Source organism: Staurois parvus, unplaced genomic scaffold (assembly GCF_062004578.1).
Source record: "Staurois parvus isolate SC_StPar_1 unplaced genomic scaffold, SC_StPar_1.0 ptg000744l, whole genome shotgun sequence".
NCBI classification, from domain to species: domain Eukaryota; kingdom Metazoa; phylum Chordata; class Amphibia; order Anura; family Ranidae; genus Staurois; species Staurois parvus.
This window is the reverse complement of record NW_028318540.1, coordinates 2271625-2291834: the sequence shown is the minus strand read 5'-3', so window position 1 is coordinate 2291834 and position 20210 is coordinate 2271625. Positions and strand designations below refer to the sequence as shown.

The following is a 20210-nucleotide window of genomic DNA, read 5'->3' as shown; positions in this document are numbered from 1 at the left end:
GACTCAGCCAACAATCAGCTCCAGGAAGGTCAAAGAAGGTGTAAAGTTCAATGTGAGTACTGTTACAATTAGAAGATGCCTATGTGAAGCAAAGCTATCTGCAAGAACCCCCCGCAAAGTCCCACTGTTGAAAAAAAGACATGTGCTGAAGAGGTTACAATTTGCCAAAGAGCACATTGACTGGCCTAAAGAGAAATGGCACAACATTTTGTGGACTAATGAAAGTAAGATTGTTCTTTTTGGGTCCAGTGGCTGGAGACAGTTTGTCAGACGACCCCCAAACACTGAATTCAAGCCACAGTACACTGTGAAGACAGTGAAGCATGGTTGCGCAAGCATCATGATATGGGGATGTTTCTCATACTACGGTGTTGGGCCTATTTATCGCATACCAGGGATCATGGATCAGTTTGACTACATCAGAATACTTGAAGAGGTCATGCTGCCTTATGCTGAAGAGGAAATGCCCTTGAAATGGGTGTTCCAACAAGACAACTACCCCAAACACACCAGTAAACGTGCAACATCTTGGTTCCAGACCAACAAGATTGACATTATGGAGTGGCCAGTCCAATCCCCGGATCTTAATCCAATAGAAAACTTGTGGGGTGACATCAAAAATGCAGTTTCTGAGGCAAAACCAAGAAATAGAGAAGAACTGTGGAATGTAGTCCAATCATCCTGGGCTGGAATACCTGTTCACAGGTGCCAGAAGTTGGTTGACTCCATGCAACACAGATGTACAGCAGTTCTCAGAAACAGTGCTTATGCAACTAAATATTAATTAAGTGATTCAAAGGAAAGCAAAATCTTCAAACATTTTTCAGTTTATATAGTGAATGTTTGAGTTTGTAAAGAATACAAACACTGCTATTTTTTTGAACAGTCTAATATTCACTTTTCTTCAATTTTTTTAGAGGAACAACACACATTTGATATATTTTTCTTCATGTTTTGATTTGGAATAGAATGTGTAGTGTTCCCAATGCATTTGTGTGTATGGAAATAAAAGCTATTAGAAGGATTTTGAGCTTTATTCCTTTTTTCAACACACTGCTATTATTTTGAACACAACTGTACATGGATTACAAGGTTGAAATGTGCAGTTCTGTCCAGGAGAAGATCCACTCTACTTCTCCTACAGTGGCAAGACTACTCGTTCCTCCCTGATGATTTGTTTACGTTACAGCCATGGCATTGATCAGTTAGTCCAACGCCACTTCAAGATGTTTATCAGGAGATGAGATTCTACCAAAAGACCCCTGCACTGGCAAGGTGCATTCCAGTCCCACTCTCTGGGATCTGTCATGAGAAGTTTTCACAAGAAGTGAATAAAGAAGTCACCTCTGCCACCACAGCAGATGGCTTGTAGTTCTCAATGGGCTGCAAGGGTGCTGACAAGTGCCCTCATAATTCAGTAATACTTCCTCAAGCTAACAGAAAGCTAACAGAAAAAGAGGTATGGGCAAGAAAACTAGAGTGAGTGTCTGCAGGAGCCTCACATTGCACCTGAGATCCACTGATCACAGTGCAATGCTCTGCAGGCTCCTGTAGGAAAAAATAATAAATGCACATTTGTTCTTTACAAAAATATGTACATTTATTATTTTTTACTAAAGGGTGAACTTAGCCTTTAAAGAATAAATGGACTGTTAAGTTAACCAAAAATATACCTCTAAAACCACAATACAAACATAGAGGGTCAGTTTGCAGTCAAAGATACAAATGAAAGATCCTTGAAATAAAAGAGTTCTTATACCCACCTCTCCAGTTGCCCATATCGCCTACCTCTCCTCTGTTTCTCCATTAGTGGCTTTGGCATCTGACACTTGTGGGAGTGTCAGGTGTCTGTGTCCCCCACTGGTCAATGTTGGAATGCAGGGGAGTATATCTGTTCCCCTCTTTGGGAGATTCACCCTCTATTTGTCCTGTTTACTGATGTCACCTGGTGTGAAAATAGAAGAAAATGTGGGGTTTTCACCAGTGGGGGGGGGGGGGGGTTTGAACCTTTTAATGGGGATACTAGTTATGTGGTAACAACCAAGGATTCTCTCACTTTGGAGGAATTTCCTCTCATGATGGCAGGAAATCTTTCAAATGGGAAAGAGGTGGTGAAAAGAAACCGTACCTTTAGTTCTACTTTTACAATTACCAAGTACAGGTGAAACTCAAAAAATGTGAATATCGTGCAAAAGTTCATTTATTTCAGTTATGCAACTTAAAAGGTGAAACTAATAAATGAGATAGACTCATTACATGCAAAGCAAGATAGTTCAAGCCGTGATTTGTCAAAATTGTGATGATTATGGCATATAGCTCATGAAAACCCCCAAATCCACAATCTCATAAAATTAGAATATTGTGAAAAGGTGCAATATTCTAGGCTCAAAGTGTTCCACTCTAAACAGCTAATTAAGCCATAACACCTGCAAAGGGTTCCTGAGCCTTTAAATGGTCTCTCAGTCTGGTTCAGTAGGAATCACAATCATGGGAAAGACTGCTGGCCTGACAGTTGTGCAGAAAACCATCATTGACACCCTCCATAAGGAGGGAAAGCCTCAAAAGGTAATTGCAAAAGAAGTTGGATGTTCCCAAAGTGCTGTATAAAAGCACATTAATAGAAAGTTATGTGGAAGGGAAAAGTGTGGAAGAAAAAGGTGCACAAGCAGCAGGGATGACCGCAGCCTGGAGAGGATTGTCAGGAAAAGGACATTCAAAAGTGTTGGGGACTTTCACAAGGAGTGGACTGAGGCAGGAGTCAGTGCATCAAGAGCCACCACACACAGACGGATTCTGAACATGGGCTTCAAATGTTGTATTCCTCTTGCCAAGCCGCTCCTGAACAGCAAACAATGTCAGAAGCGTCTTACCTGGGCTAAAGAAAAACAGACCTGGTCTGTTGCTCAGTGGTCCAAAGTCCTCTTTTCTGATGAGAGCAACTTTTGCATCTCATTTGGAAACCAAGGACCCAGAGTATGGAGGAAGAATGGAGAGGCACACACTGCAAGATGCTTGAAGTCCAGTGTGAAGTTTCCACAGTCTGTGTTGATTTGGGGAGCCATGTCATCTGCTGGTGTTGGTCCACTGTGCTTCATTAGGTCCAGGGTCAACGCAGCTGTCTACCAGGAGATTTTGGAGCACTTCATGCTTCATTCCGCAGACGAGCTTTATGGGGATGCTAACTTCATTTTCCAGCAGGACTTGGCACCTGCCCACACTGCCAAAAGCACCAAAACCTGGTTCAATGACCGTAGGATTACTGTGCTTGACTGGCCAGCAAACTCGCCTGACCTGAACCCCATAGAGAATCTATGGGGCATTGCCAAGAGAAAGATGAGAGACATGAGACCGAACAATGCAGAAGATCTGAAGGCCGCTATTGAAGCATCCTGGTCTTCCATAACACCTCAGCAGTGCTACAGGCTGATAGCTTCCATGCCACGCCGCATTGAGGCAGTAATTTCTGCAAAAGGGGCCCAAACCAAGTACTGAGTACATATGCATGCTTATACTTTTCAGAGGTCCGATATTGTTCTATGTACAATCCTTGTTTTATTGATTGCTTGTAATATTGATGTAATATTCTAATTTTCTGAGATTGTGGATTTGGGGTTTTCATGAGCCATAATAATCACAATTAAGACAAATCACGGCTTGAACTATCTTGCTTTGCATGTAATGAGTCTATCTCATTTATTAGTTTCACCTTTTAAGTTGCATTACTGAAATAAATGAACTTTTGCACGATATTCTAATTTTTTGAGTTTCACCTGTATATTTTAAACGTGCTGCTGCTCCTTAATTTGTGCTATCAGCAAGCTAAGGCTGGTTCTAGATTAAGTTGTGTTGCCTAAATGCAGTGGAAAAAAATTAAGTCACTTGATTTTGTTGTCTGGAAGACTGTCCACATCACAAGAGTGGAACAGCACTGCAAATTCTTCAGCAAGCAAAACAGCTACCATATACAGTATGTATCTCAACTGTATACATAGCAGTTGCCTACAGATCAGATTTAATGCAAGTATATGTAGAGATTTAGTTTAAAGTGTAACTTCACCCAAAAAGGGAAAGTTCTGCTTGTTTGCCTCTTCCCCCCCCCCCCCTCTACTGCCACATTTGGCACTTTTTGGGGTCAAAGGGGGAGCAGGTATCTGGTTTTGATAGGTACCCACTCCCATTTCCAGTCAGATGTGCCGCAGCAATCCGAGCCAAAAGTTCGTCCCTCCCTACTTCTCCCGCAGTCTTCTGGGACCTGTAATGTGTCCCAGGACCATTTAACAAGGGCATTGCGCATCGCGCATGTGAAGTAGGAAACTGGCTGTAAAGCAGCAAGGCTTCATTTCCAATGTCCCTTACTGAAGATGCCAGCACCTGTACCCGAAGCCAATAGGATAGGGTACGAACATCGCTGGATCCCTGGGCAGTTTTGTGTCCTTATATAAAAAGTCATCAGCTACAGTATTAGTAGCTGCTGACTTTTAATTTTTTGGGGGGGAGCCTGGAGCTCCTCATTAATGCAACATATTTATAAGGGGAGATTTACTAAAACTTAAAGTGTTACTAAACCCACAACAGTAAAATCTGTCTGTATATGCAGTAAAGCATGCTTGTTATACTCACTGTAGAACCTAAGGGGTTAATCCTCCACATTGTGTAAAAGTGATGTTTGTTCCTGTTTTCTCTGATCCGCCCTTTCTTCCATTGTCTCCCAAATATCTCCTGACAGAACAGAGGCTAGGGGCAAGATGCACATGCTCAGTTTGGTGTGTATTGCTAGAGAGTTTTTTTTCTTGGAAGAGCGCATGTGATCAGCACAGGGCCAATCAGCACTCTCCAGCCAGAGGTCCTGCATCCTGCTACAGGAGAATGAAAGCTACTCCTACAAGTTTTAACAAGTGTTCTGCTGGACACTGATAGAAGTCATAAGACTGCTCTAACTGCTGATGAGAAAAGGTTTTTACAGTTTATATTTACTAAAATAGTTGCATTTCCATGTTGTGTAGGAGACCAGATATAGTGAATGCAGGGTCCTGGGTTTAGTAACACTTTAAAGAAAGAATATGGAGCAGCTGTGCACAGTAACCAATCAGCTTCTCTCTTTAGCTTGTTCAATTAAGCTTTAAAAGGCTAGAAGCTGATTGGTTTCCAGGCACTCTGCCTGCTCCAGTTTTAGTAAATTCCCTGCATAGTTTACCTCACAGGTCTGCTTCCATTCATTGCAGGCCCTGTTTCTACCACAGCTTTGCGGTTCCACTGACGCACAATGCTGGACACAGAACGTGACATCATGTCTGGTTCAGATGATGTAGTGCTTGTAGACAGCTCAGCTCCAGAATCTGGAAATGAGGACATTCGACTAGAGGATCGATCTTGGCCTGGTCTGGAAAGACGACGAAGAGCAGACACCTAGGGAGGTAAAAACAGTAGATGATTTCAAGAACTTCTTGCCTGGACCACCAACTAAAACATTTTACAGCAAAAGGAGAACAAAACAGATGGCTGAGGTGTAATGCTTCTTTAGTCATTTTACATATTAGGCACAAATTGGCTTATTCAATAAAGCAAAATGCAGTAACCCATAGCAAGGAATTTATTTTTCCATGATAACACCTCAGCACTGAATCTTAATGGATTATCTAACTTACACTGTGCATTACAATACACTTGGGTACTATAATCTGAATGGAAAATGCAGGTCAATGCACCCAAAATTCAACATACATGACATTTTCCGCTATGCAATGCATTGATGTTAACAGGTGTTGTTGAAAGTAATTTATCTTCTTTTGTCCAAGTTTGAAGGGTTTGAACAAATTTGAAATAGCCCTAAGCACTTTAAAAACAAACCTATCATAGAAGAAATGTGGGGACTGCCATTGTAGACCCTTTTTTGGCAATGCTATTTTCTTAGACTTTCCAACTGACTGACATGAAACAAGTATACAAATCAGGAAAAAGGCATACATATCTGCATACTTGTTCCAAACAAATGGCTCAAAATACTAGAAACAATAAGGTTAGTGTGACAGCCATGCAACTACATTTTACAAAGGGAGAAGAGAGCTCCTTAATAAAGGTTTCCTTTATTAACCACTTCAAGTCCGGACACTTTCACCCCCTTCCAGTCCAGGCCAATTTTCAGCTCTCAGTGCTATCACACTTTGAATGACAATTGCAACACTGTACCCATATGAATTTTTTAGCATTTTTTGGAGACAGATACAACTTTATTTTGGTGGTATTTATTCACCACTGGGATTTTTATTGTTTTGCTACATAAATGAAAAAGTCTCAACATTTTGAAAAAAAAAGTGTTTTTCTTAGATTATTTGCAAAATTTTATTTCTTCATAAGTCTTGGCCAAAATGTATCCATCTATCTTTTTAGTAAAAAATAAATAAATAACCCAAATTAGTTTATAACCAAAAATTATAATTTAATTTTTGTTTTACATGTTTATTTTTTTGGGGGGTTTTTTGTGAACATACTGTCACCCATAGTGACACTGTACTACTTGTGGGGGTGTGATGAAGATTTTCTTTTTCTTTTTTTACACTGATTACTTTTACACTCATAAAAGCTATAAAAGCAATAATTTTTCCTTCTCTCTGGCTGCATTCTTGCAGCCAGAGAGAAATACTGTGAGAGCTGTGATTGGTCACAGCTTGTCACATGGTACAAGGCTGTTGTAAATAGCCTTGTACCATGTGACCTCTGATCATTCACAAGTAGTAAGCAATTATGTCAGGAAGTTAAATGGTAATTGTAGGGTTTGATCTTCGTATCATCATTACCTGTTATCGAGATCTTAACACGTATCCCTGTCCCTACCTGACAGTCCATACACACTGGCTTAAAAGAATGCTGCTTCTAGAAGAGTTTAGCGTTTTGCCTGTAGAAGCAGCTCATTGTAATCCTATGTGTCCATGCACATTAAGACATTTAGAGGTATATTTTAAACTCAGAGTTTAGAGTCAGAAAAAAACCCTTCTGTTTTGTGTTTTTGAGAGCAGTTTTCCTGTAGAAAAAAAGTACTGAATGCTCCTTAACACCTGTACAAAATGCTCTATATGAGCATCTTTTTTTCTCTGGCATTTTTTTTATGTGGACCCTTAGGCTTCATGTACACTGGCAACTCATAAACTTGAGTTTAGGAACTTTTGGCGCTTTTTTTTTCAAAGCTCTTAAACCCAACTCCATAAAAGCTTGTGTGTTCATGTACGCATAGGCTTTTAGCAGAGTTTAGGTGAACTTAAGCTTCCCTCTCCTGAATGCAGAAGAATTGCATTCAGGATAGGACCGTTTCGACTTCTGTCTGCAGGAAGATGCAAAATACAACAAAAACTGCAGTACCGCATTCACACGTGTTTTTGCTGCGTTTTGCATTTTCCCACAGCAGTGGTCAGGGTAAGCTAGTGAACATGTAGCTTTAGTTGTCTGGAACACATACTGTAGGTGCACGGTTTTATTTTTATGTGCTTTTTTCAACAAAATCTCTGTGCCACAAACTACTGTGCTGAATTCTGGCACTGAAAACTAAGCCTTAAGATAAACATTTTAACATTTTATAAACGTTTGTTTTAGACTGAATCCCTGATCTAATGAAAGCTCAAAAATTTTATATGGACTTTTCTTTTTTCAGGCTTTGTTCCTTTATTTCTACCTTGTGATCCAGCCAGTAACACACTTCCCTTCCTAACATGACAACACTTAAGCCGGACAAACATGGATTGGAATTGGTCCGGTTCAGCAGGGACCGGCCAAATTTCAGTGCATGTATGAGAATGCTGGTTGTACGGATATCGATCTACCAACTGATTTCTGTACAACCAGCCTGTTGCATTTTTTACATATCGATCAGTGTATTTTGACGGTGGGGAAGTCTCCCTGCTGTATGAATGCAAAGGCTCACCAGGGAGGAGTCCCTTATCCACATCAAGTGTGTGGATGAGGGAATTTTGTTCAACTCACTGTTTGAACGAAAACAAATGAAGCATTTATGGGCTGCCTTACTCCCTGTACGGCACCTAGGACCAGCAGTATTGTCACCCTACAACAGTGATGGCGAACCTATGGCACAAATGCCACAGCTGGCATGCAGAGCCCTTTCTGTGGGCACTTGAGCGGATCTCTACCCCCCCGGCACCCATCGCCAATGCGCACCCTCGGAACAAAGTTAAAGCTCGTGCCTGACACCTGGCTTCTGAGCGTTCCAGCCCTCTGTTCTGGATCCTTCACATACACAGCCGGCTTCCAGACCCAGCAGAGCAGTGTCACCTGTGGCACAGCGGAATCCATGAGTATTTCGTACCCGGGAACAGCGCGCCTTGTTGTTCCACAGGACACTGGACTATGGCAATGCCTATATCTGTCTACAAAAATGTTAGTTGCTCTCGTACAGACATTTACAGGCATATCATATATGGGTGGAGTTAGTAAATCACTTTTGTTATTTTTGTGTTTTTCTAGTTTTCAAGTTTTGAACACCAAAAAATGAGCACAGCAAAAAAAGCAAAACTGAAAACAGATAGTGGAAGAAGAGGCCTGGACAGAGTCATTTGGAAAAATAGATGCACATGTAGAAATTATGTTTTTTTCAATAAAAAACTGTATCATTGAAAGCTCTGTTATTGTATTTTGCTTTTAAAACAAAATATGTCAATTAGTTCGGACAACTGTATAAGTTGTTTTTTCTAAATTAAAACCTCAGTATTCAGGTTTAATTGCAGTGTTGGCACTTTGAAATAAACAAGTTGGTTTTGTGTTGTAGTTTGGGCACTCAGGCTCAAAAAGGTTCGCTATCACTGCCCTACAATCTCACTTCTCCATCTGCATTATCTGGGGGGGTGTAGTCCACAGATTAAAGCTGTTTGGCATACCAGTTCAATGCATAGAAAGTTACAAAGACATTGGTTTTCTTGCACAATCAAGTTATTTTTCTGTACTTACAGAAAATATACTTAGCCCAATAAAAGAAAACTAGTGCAGCCACCATTTTGAAGCACAATATAGAAACTGTACTAAAACTGCCCATACATGGGCCAGTGTTTTTCAAACTGACCCGATTCCCCCATGCACACATTCAGTGTGAATGCAGGAATCCTCTGCACTCTGCCTTTGTATTCTGACAGCAGAGAGACTCCCCAACCTCTCCACTGTTAGAATTGGCTGCAGGGCTGATTAACGTGAACATTTCCAGCAGTCCTGTTCATGAGAAATTGGCTGAATTTTGATCCATGTATGGTTGTTCCTGTTCGTGATAAATCGTTTTATCAACTGACTTCTCACGAACAGGACTGCTGGAAAATTTAACTTCAATCAGCGCTGCAGCCAATAAGCTGTGGCGCTGATCAGTGTACTCTGACAGAGGGGAGTTGGAGAAGTCTTCCTGCTGTCATAATACAAAGGCAGAGTACAGAGGATTCCAGCATTCAGACTGAATGTGTGCATGGGGGAATCGGTCAGTTTGAAAAAAACTGACCCATGTATGGGTAGTTTTACAATGCCTCACTGCACTTTTGCTAAAGGGCAGCTAATCCCTGATTTTTGTGTGGGTTAGCTACGCTTTCCCATAGACTATGACGTTCTGTGGTCTTGGTATGCAGAAACCTGCAGTGTCAAGCTGCCCTTAGAGAAAAGAGACTGCATAAAACTATACTAAAGCAATTTACTAACCTCCTGAGTCTTACGTCTTAAGACTATTTCCTGCTGCCTTTTTTGTGACTCCAGTGCTCTAATCTGAAGCTGAAGAGGAAATATAAATTAACCCAGATTTAGGCATCATTTCTTTTGAATAATTTTATTTCACTTATATCATCCTCATGTATGTTTAGCTCCTATCACCTCTTGCCTACGCTGCTCCTTTTTAAGCTGTGCAATCTCTCGATTCCTCTTCGACTCCACAAGTTTTCTTCGCTGCTGCTCCTCACGCATCTGTTTCACTAGTACTGCCTAAAAGAACAATAGGGCACAATTTTAAAAACATCATTTCATCCTTTCTACTGGCAAGTAATTACACTGGCTACAAGAACAATACAGAATAACAGAAATAATCCTGACTTAAGCCAGCCATAGACAGAGCTATTTTTTTCCTGCAACCATGGAATCGCTCGATTCCACCATCAACACAGTCAGTGTTGATGGGGGAATCACTCGGGCAGGGCTGTCCTCCCTAGTGATGGACTGAGCACCCCTGTGTTTGGTTCACAGTCGAACGTTCGAACATAACAAAAGTTCAACCGCGAACTTGGAACGTAATTCAAAACTGCCCATTTTGAAGGCTTATATGCAAGTTATTGGCCAGAAATTGGGTATGTGGACTCAGGTACTGCTCTGGAGGGATATGAATCACTGAAAAAAAATTTAAAGAAGTAATGTTTTTAAAGAGCAGTCATTTTTCATTTCTTAAAGTAAAAAAAAACCCCAAATAACAAAAAATTCCTTTAACCACTAGCCTACAGTGCACTTATACCCCCTTCCTGCCCAGATCAATTTCCAGCTTTCAGCGCTGTCACACTTTGAGTGACAATTGTGCGGTCATGCAACACTGTACCCATATGAAATTGTTAGCATTTTTTTTGTGACAGATAGAGCTTTATTTTGGTGGTATTTAATCACCTCTGCGTTTTTTTTTTTTGTTTTTCTTACACAAACCAAAAGCCACAGAAAATTTTGACAAAAAAAGTTTTTTCTTAGTTTTTGTAATAACATTTTGCAAATAAGTGATTTTTCTCCTTCGCTGATGTGCGCTAATGAGGTTGCAGTGATGGGCACTGATAGGCTGCACTGATGGACACTGATAGGTGGCACTGATGGGCACTGATGAGGAGGCACTGGTAGGTGGCACTAATGGGCATTGACAGGCATCACTGATGGGCACTGAAAAGCAGCACTCATATATGCCACTGATAGGCAGCACTGATAGGTGGCACTGACTGCCATTGATAGGCGGCACTGATGCACACTGATAGGCGGCAGTGACTGGCACTGATAGGTGGCACTGATTGGCAGCACTGATAGGTGACACTGACTGGCACTGATGGGTGACACTGAAAGGCAGCTCAGATGGGCACTCATATGTGGCATTGATGTGCACCGGTAGGCACTGATGTGGCACTGGCAGGTGGCATGGATGAGCACTGACAGCTGGCACTGATGGACACTAACAGGTGGCAATGCTGGGGCTACACAGATCATCAGGGCACACTAATCATCAGTCTACATGTTCCCTCCGAGGAATGCCGATTACCGGCTCTCCTCTCCTCACGAGCTGTCAGCGTGACAGCTCATGAGGAGAGGAATGCCAATAACTGGCATTTCCCTGTTTACATGTGATCAGCTGTGATTGGACACAGCTGATCACATGACCGAGCCAACATCTTCGGCTCTTTCTGTTGATCGGTGATCCGCTGTGTCCGAGGGACACAGCGCACCACCGATCGCCATGCGCTCAGAGCCGCGCATGCGCGGTTAAAATGGGAGGACGTCGTATGGACGTACGGACGTCGTATGGACGTACGGAGGACGAGAGAACCGCCTTGTGCCCATTACATGCGTTGTGGCTTCAGCCCTGGTTGGCCGATCCTGCCTCTAAGAAGGGATGGTGCAAGATTCCTTTTGAGGATTCCTCCCTATTTGGGAACAAATTAGACAGGGCTATAGCCCGGGCTACTGACTGAAGTCCAGTTTCCTGCCCCAGGATCAGCATCTGCTAGGCCAGAAGAGGGATCAGCCCAGAAGTCAAGGCTTGGAATGAGCAAGGGACACATGCCGGGCCGCAAATTCAAGAGAAGCTGGATGAGAAGCCAGACATCTTTTCAGAAGTCCTCCAAGGGCTTGACCTCTGGAGGGCATGGGGATACTACGTCCTTTTGAGACTGGACCCGCTCAGGCAGGCCAGGTGGGGGCCCCCCTCGCCATTTTCAGCATGTCTGGCAGGCTTCAATCCGGGACGTCTGGGCCGTTGGCACTGTATCTTCAGAGCATGCTTGGGCGATTAAGAGCCCATCCCTACGGCCCTTCCACATTCTAAAGAAAGGAGGCAAATCCTGCTGTTCTACGTGGACTATGTACTTTACAGGGTGCCGTTTCCAGAGGTTGAAGAATTTCACGGCATGTATTCGCCCCTTTTTGGTCCATAAAAGATATAGGGCTTGAAGGCCTGTCATAGATCTTACCCATCTAAACAGGAAGTCAAAATTCAAGATGGAGATTGAATGGAGATGGAAAATTCAGCAAGCAATTCAACCAGGCAACTGGCTCCTGTCTATGGATCTGAAGGACACCTACTTTCATGTGCCCACTGCAAAAGATTTTCAGAGGTTCTACTTCTTCTCTGGAGCCGTCCAGAATCGGCTGGTTCATCCATAGTGAGGGAGCTCTCCATCAAGGCAGTCTTTCTGGTGGCAGTTACATTGGCAAAAAGAGTCTCTGAAATTGGGAGCCTTGGCTGCAAAGAACCGTTTTTGACATTCTTTCCAGATTGAGGGGTCCTCATCCCTATGCTAGGCTTGTTTGCCAGGCCTGTGCTCAGACCAACAGTCCAGTAGGGGAATTTAAGGGAACCCCCCCCCAATTTCTGGGGGGTGGATTTCCCATTAAAAGTCCTACCAGGCCTAAAGGGCCGGGTATGGCTTTTAGGGGAAACCCCACGAACGTTAAAAGAAATCTTTTACTACTGAGTCCCTCCTAACCTTCTTACCAGACCTAAAGGGTCTGGAATGGATTAGAAAGGGACCCCACGCTGGTTTTATTTATTTATTTTTTGTTTTAGCTTTAATTTATTTTTTAGCATTTTTTTTTCGAGATTATTCTCACCTCTGTCATTAGCAGTGTGCAGCAACACACTGCATAAGGCTGCACTATAAGCAGCCTTATATAGTGTGAGGCGTGGACTTTGGCAAATTATGGCTCTCACGGCGCATTGTGCTGTGATTGGCCAAAGCATTGCTCCTGACCTGCGGTCAGGTACATTGCTTTGGCCATTCATGGCTCAAAATGCACTGGGAGCGCAGTGCATTGTGGGGTGCTCGGCTTCAGAGGGTGAAAAGCCCGCTGAGCGCCCTTACTGTTTATGTGTTTGAGTCAAACTTACTTTTGACTTGAACATCCAGACCATCCCTAGTCCCCACCAGGAGAACACAGTGATTACTGCTAGCAGCTGTAATAGTCGCTAGCAAGTCAAATGTAAAATCAGACAGGCTGGTTGTACCCAAGTTAATCGATCAATCAACTTGGATACATTCAGCCTGCCCATACATGGTTCGAATCTTGGTCAGGCCCTGCTGAACTGGATGATTTAAACCGTCTATGGTTGGCTTTAATCAAAACCAGAGATGATTAAACAATATAAGGTATATAGTATAAACATAACAGCTAGGATTAACATATCTCAAACATAAATCAGAGAGAATATTACATAATCCTTTTTTCTTTTGTCTCACCTTGGCTTTTTTCATATCATTGAGCTCTCCCTGTAGCTTACGTAATTCACGCTCATAGCGTGACTGGTTCTTGAGAAGTCTTGCATGTTCTCTCTGAGCTAACTGTAGTTTCTGCAGGTCCCTGTTCATCTCCCGCAGGCGCTTCTCATAATCGGCTCGGATCTTATTAGCTTTCTCTTCTGTATAACATTCCATAGTGCCTGTGGAGTCAATGACTTTGATATTTACCAGGTATACAACAAAAATGGCAGTGGGGTTGATTTACTAAAACTGGGGAGTGCAAAATCTAGTGCAGCTGTGCATTGTAGCTTTGACAAAAAAAAACTGGAAGCTGACTGGTTTCTGTGGGGAGCTGCAACAGATTTTGCATGCTCCACTTTTAGTAAATCAACCCCAATATGTCTAGGTATAGTGAAATGACAGCAAAGTTAAGGGATTGCTGTATGAAAAGGTAAAATGAAAAATGGAAAAATCAGTCAAAGGAAAGGTGCAGAGTACTTGAAAACACCCCATACAGAGCTCTCGTAACACGCGGTCCCTCTCCAGCTGTGTGTCACGAATGCGGTTCTGCAGCTGTTGAAGCTTTTCCTCATACTGAAGTTTCAGAGTCTGCAGCCGACGCTGACTCTGTTCCAGCTCTTCAATGAGGCGCTGTTTAATCTCAATCTCACAGGTTAGGTCTGCCAGATCTCCTCCAAGAGTTCCTGGAAGATTGAGTTTCAGAGATGGTTTAGTGGCTCCATGAAGAGAGGCTGAACTAGACATGCAAACAAACAGATATGCTGGGAGCAGTGAGAGATGCGAGTATCATACAAAGCACAGCTTTGAAATTTTGCAGATATACAGTATGTACACTGATTCATATTGGTATGGTTTAGCAATTTTTAATGTTAGTTTATATTATGCACATGTTTTAATCAATAACTTTCTAAGACTATATTACACTTTTACACTTTTGGAGTACCCCTTTGTTATTGCATTGTTGAGAACAACATGGCTTACAACAAGTTTTGGTGTGAAAGCATGTGTGGAGGAAATCCATAAGTTTTGTGGAGTGCAGAAACTGTTCTATTACCTGCTTCTCCATTCCAAATGTCAAATTGGGAGCAGCAGCTGTGTCCATGAAGCCACTGCATCCCAACTGACATGAATAGGACTCCCTGCACAGGGATGCACAGACAGCCTGTGCACCAAACACAGCCCTTGTATGGGTGTATGCTTAAGTACACCCATGTGAATGAGGCCTAAAGGTTGCCTCTGATTATCTGAAGAAGGATCATGAACTTTATTGTGATATCTTCATTTGAGCTATGATTTCTCACCCTTTTCCTCAGGTTCAGAATCAGACCCACCATCGCTCTCTCCACTTTCCTCACTCTCCTCCTCCTCCTCCTCCTCTTCACACTCACTCTCTTCTTGTTCATCTTCCTAAGATAATGGAGAAAGATATAATAGTATTGCTACTACTAATAACAATGGCAATAACAACAAAACAACAGCACCATTAGAGTCAGGCGAAGACCTTTGCAGTGCATTACCACATACATGTTATTGTGCATTACGTCAAGTGTTACCGTATGATTCACTAAGGAAGCCCATTTATTTTGAAGGAGCTGCTGATGCACCACAATGGACCTTTTAACACATCAGAATACACAGATGGTTCACTGGAAATGCATTAAGGTGCCATTAAAAATGAATACGGTACCGAACTGTGGTTTTGTGGTACCATTGCTGTGTATGGTGGATGCACAATAAAATGCACATTTTTACAACATAAAGGTGTGCATAAGGCACAGTTTTAAAAATAATGTAAAGTCCTATGAGCATTATTTTTTTAAATTCTTTTTCTAGATTTTGTAACTTCACAACAGAAAAAGTGGTACAAGTATGTAAGATATCACAGCATTATATTTTGTGTAAAGAAAAACGAAGTCCAATACAAATGACACAATACAATATGAATATATTCTGAACTCTCCCTATCTGTAAAAATCTAGAATAGTTTTTGAACAGAAACTAGAGTAAAAGCTTCATTAACTGTGAAATATATTATGTTGCATTTGTATGCTGGGAATAGTGAGGGTCAGGTAGGGAAAAGATCACAGTGCACAGGAGATAGGCACAGGAGAGGGTATGAATATGGATGTGGAGCCTTCTGCCCTCACTATACGTGGCTGAGGTATAATTAGACAGACAGCTAACCCTCCTCCCTTAACAACTCATTGATGCAGGCGCTAGGTCCTCTTTTCAACTTTTATTGCAGGGGAGTTAGAGTAAAACTACAAATGAAAGAAATAACATTCAATCAGTGTATACAATATACAAAATATACAGTCCTGACACACTAGTCTAGCTAGAAAGGGTTTTAAACATACCGGAATGTTTCACATAGGGTGACGACAGAACTGTAGCTGAATAAGTGTGGAGTCCTCTGGATGAGATGTAAGATGGCTGCTAGGAAATGTCTCAAAGACCTCATGGTGAAGACCATAGGATGATGGGAAAACTACGGTGGCTTTTAAGCAACAAAATGTGTAACTACAGAAAATAATCTAAAAAACTGTAATTATACAAAAGAGCCACTAGATGGCGATATTACAATTTACCTTACATTCCATAGCATAATAAACTAACAAAGAACATGGCATAAGCATATGCTGAAGGCATGACAGGGAGAGAGATGAGAGAGCCAGCAACAATAGCAGTGAGGAAGAATGAGGGGAGGGAAGGAGTTAGGGAAGAGAAAAAAAATGAGGGGAGGAGGAGCTGAAGGGAGGTGGAAGGTAAATTAGAGGTGGGGAAGGGTTCATTTGATTGGCCTATTTAATTGTTGGAAAGAGCCTTGAGATATTTCACAGAAGGAGTAACATCTACCTAATCCTTATTTTCCATAACTGTTCCTCTTTTTGACTGCAGGCTGCTATAGGTTCATCTATAGCTTTAATCTGATGGACTGGTGGTCAATCACAGACTTACAAATGGGGGGTAGCTGAGTGCCATAAGAGGATACAAGCCCTATTCTCATTGATCAGATGAATGAGTAAGGTTTTCTTATCTCTTTTTTAGGTATTGCGGTCAAGTGAAAAAGGACAGTTCCTGGGTTCTCAGTGAGTTTGGTATCAGTAAGTTTAAATATCAGTGAAATTGTTTCCAGAAAGATTTTAATAGTGAGCATTCCCAGAGCATGTATATTAGAATACCATGATGTTGAATACATCTGCAACAGAGCAGTGAAAACTGAGTATATATATTTTATTGAAAGTAGAAAAGAGTAGAAGGACTGCTAACACCTGGAGAAGCTGGCATGGTAGATGACGTCACATCCAACTTTTATATCCAATCTTTGAAAAAACAAGCTGATTGGAATATTTTAACAGCTTGTTCAGAGGCTTGTATTGGTCTAATGAGAATGACTGTTTGTCGTATGGGTGCAAATCCAAGGCTAAGAGAAAATCACCATTACACATAATTCAACTGGAGTAGTGTAAAGGGATATTGCATAAACAATACAATTGAGACAAAAACATTGAGCACTGTCATTCCTGTGCAAGGCCCCATGGGTTATATATAGTAGGCAGTAAACTTTGATCTTTTTATTAACATTTAGCAAAACAGCTGTGCTGAGAATACAGCCAGGACAGAGCAGATCAGGCTTTTGCAGATGTACCAGGAATCCTTTAAGGGATTGTTCAAGGCATGTATTGGCCTTGAGAGGGCTACAGGTAAATTCTTTGGGCATGAAGGGGGTGTCTGGAGTCTTGTCTCTGTAAAAAAAAATGATACTTGGTACCTGCACAACTTCTGTACTCAGTGCTGAGCTGGGTGTTGTGTTAACTTGTCTTTTGGGCAGTTTCAGAGGTGAATGGGGATCAGCTCCTTGAGTAAGTCAAAAAAAGCAGGAGTGTACACTTTGGACCCTGCATAAACATTGGACCCTGCAGATGGGACATTCAATTTGTTGGTCTCTCATAATGGTGGGTAGTTCAGTAGTGGGCGCCAAAAAAGGAAAGTATCCCTAAGGGGATTTGGAGATCTTGGGTGCACAGAACTATAAATCGCAGACTAGCATGGAGAGATGAGCAGTAGCTTATACTTTTATGAGGAGTGTGGGGAACTCACACAATTTAGAGAGAACAGGCAGATTGTTAGTTATCACACCATGGAGTCAAGCTGAATGTGGCCAATCTGGAAGGATTCTTTCTAATGCATTGGTGCACTGTTCTGGGTGCCTGACTTTGATGTGAACTTTTCTCCTCTGTGAGGTCCAGCCAGTCTGTAATGGTAATTGGCTCCACCTCAAGGATTTAAAGCAGGGCCAATAACTTATCCATTGAGTGCAATATGAAGCAGTCATTGTTTCCTCTGATGTTGACCTGAACAGGATGTTCCCTTCTGTAGGAAGATCCCCAGGATTCAATGTAGTCGTATAACAGCTTGATTAGATAGTACAGTTGGTGTGTTTGCCCTGGAGAGGTCTAATACCTGTCTCCAAAGCTGAAACTACAGAGTCAAGATCTGTGATCTTATGTCACAGCTCTTCCTATTCCCTTTGTCAGGTTCCCTCAATGCAAATGCATGTCATTTTTCCTTGAGAGGAAGTGCAGGATGTCTTGGAACTCCTTGCTAGGTAATACTGACTGTAAAGTGGAAGAGTCTGAAGGTAAACCAGGTTAGTAGAGTGGTCTGACATGCTTTTGGGGTTCTTACCAAGAAAAATTAAGGATAGCTGGTTAGGTGGTGGTGTCTCTGGTTGGAGCATGCGACAAGGACAATATACACAGCAGCACCATGTGAATAAATCAAAGAGTGCACTAAATATAAGTAAATACAAAAATTATTAGTTTAAAATAATGATGTCCATGATAGAAAAAATTTTATATAAAAGTCCATCCACCATAACAAAGTAATTAAACAGTTCTGAAATCTTGTATAAATCAAACACCGTGCAAAAAAAATCCACCACCGAATGAAATTGGTACACTCACCAGAGCTCCATGCTGACCAGATTATAAATCAGCAAAGATAGCGTTTGCTCTGGTAGCGATGATCAGCAGAAGTAATCCAAACTGGGAGCAATATACTGCAAGCAGCCAGTCAGCACAATATGGAATAGCCTTTAACAGCAGGTAGTCATCCCCGTGAGGACATCGGATGATGAAACTAGTAGGGCGGGGCTTCTTTTGGATGTGATATCTGGACGCTCCTCATAGACTGTCGGCTGTGATATCGCGGTGAGCGAGGCTCGTCCCTGTTTTCTTGAGGCTGTCATTGCTGGTGTCGGCTAGACACCCTGTTTGTGAGTGCATTTCTGACATTTTAATAAAACATTTTGGTTTTAAACGTACTGCACCATGATTTCCTTTTTTGATTCCCCAAACATGATCTATGGTATGGAGACGTGATGACTACCTGCTGTTAAAGGTTATTCCATATTGTGCTGACTGGCTGCTTGCAGTATATTGCTGCCAGTTTGGATTACTTCTGTTGATCATCGCTCCCAGAGCAAACGCTATTTTTGCTGACTTATAATCTGGTCAGCATGGAGCTCTGGTGAGTGTACCAATTTCATTCGGTGGTGGATTCTTTTTGCACGGTGTTTGATTTATACAAGATTTCAGAACTGTTTAATTACTTTGTTATGGTGGATGGACTTTATATAAAATTTTTTCTATCACTGACATCATTATTTTAAACAAATAATTTTTGTATTTACTTATATTTAGCGCACTCTTTGATTTATTCACATTTTTATCTTTTTTTTTATTAGGAGTGCAGCTTTTGTTCTATTTAGTTTGTGGCACTTTTTTTTTTTTTCTCTATTTCTCATATTATACAACAGCACCATGTTGGCTGTGGTCAGGCTGTTTTCCCCGTGGTAGTCCCAAGTTGCTTGGACATCTTAAATGTGTGAACTAAGTCTGCTATATTGGGTACATTCAGCTGTAGGATCTCAGGAGACACAGTGGAGTTGATTTACTAAAGATAACGCCATGGGTGGATTTCACAAGCGCATAGGAGCACACATGTAAAATTTCGACATTTACTATAGTGCTTGACTACATTTAGATGCGAGTAGAGCATTTACTAACAAAGGAGGAAATGTTTGCCCACTTCAATATCTTCTCTTACAACAAGCAGGTGAAATAAAAAACATTATTTAAGGGTTTTTAAGTGTCCTTTGCACTCCAAAAATTTAAATTTGTTTTGAAAAGCTGTAAGAAAGTCCAAGAAAAAAAATCACCTAATAAAAGCAGTTATGTAACCAGAAACGTAAAGAGACTCTCACTTCACGCTTACCAAGTGCCCGTGTACTGTGAGCAATGCGCATGCTCAAAGCATAAATTAGTCATTTCAGTTTGCTCTCTGAAATTGTAACATGCGTTATAGTAAATATCAATGGATTGCCAGAGCAAAGAGTTTGTGCACCTAGACACTTTTTATAATATACTTTTGGATGTATACAATTTAGGATATATACTATGGGGTTGACTTACTAAAGTTAAATATACTGTGCACTGCAAGTGCAGTTGCTTTACATCAGAGGTGAAGCTCTGAAATGAGGCGAAGATCTGTTTTCTTTCATTCATTCATGTGCAAGAAAAAATGCTGTTTTTTAATTTTCCTTGCATGTTCCTCTCAGATGCCGTGAACTTCCAAGTGTACAGCCTAGTTGCTTTTAGTAAATCAACCCCCCTGTAGAAGAGCACTGCGTAATAGATATTAATATAGTAAAACAGCTACTACTGTATCATTCAGAGTACACAT

General features: G+C 41.5%; 1 protein-coding gene across 6 annotated transcripts in view; it reads right to left on the bottom strand.

The window, feature by feature from the left end:
* KIF21B (kinesin family member 21B) overlaps window positions 1–20210 on the bottom strand; it is a 400290-nt gene that overhangs the window by 154389 nt on the left and 225691 nt on the right. For all 6 annotated transcript variants that reach the window (XM_089654112.1, XM_089654107.1, XM_089654109.1 and 3 more), the window contains exons 13-18: window positions 14765–14870; window positions 13958–14146; window positions 13443–13642; window positions 9844–9951; window positions 9676–9744; window positions 5195–5406 (exon numbers count right to left, since the gene is read on the bottom strand). In XM_089654112.1, the coding sequence (XP_089510238.1) occupies window positions 5195–5406; window positions 9676–9744; window positions 9844–9951; window positions 13443–13642; window positions 13958–14146; window positions 14765–14870 (884 nt within the window). The remainder of the gene's footprint in view (window positions 1–5194; window positions 5407–9675; window positions 9745–9843; window positions 9952–13442; window positions 13643–13957; window positions 14147–14764; window positions 14871–20210) is intronic.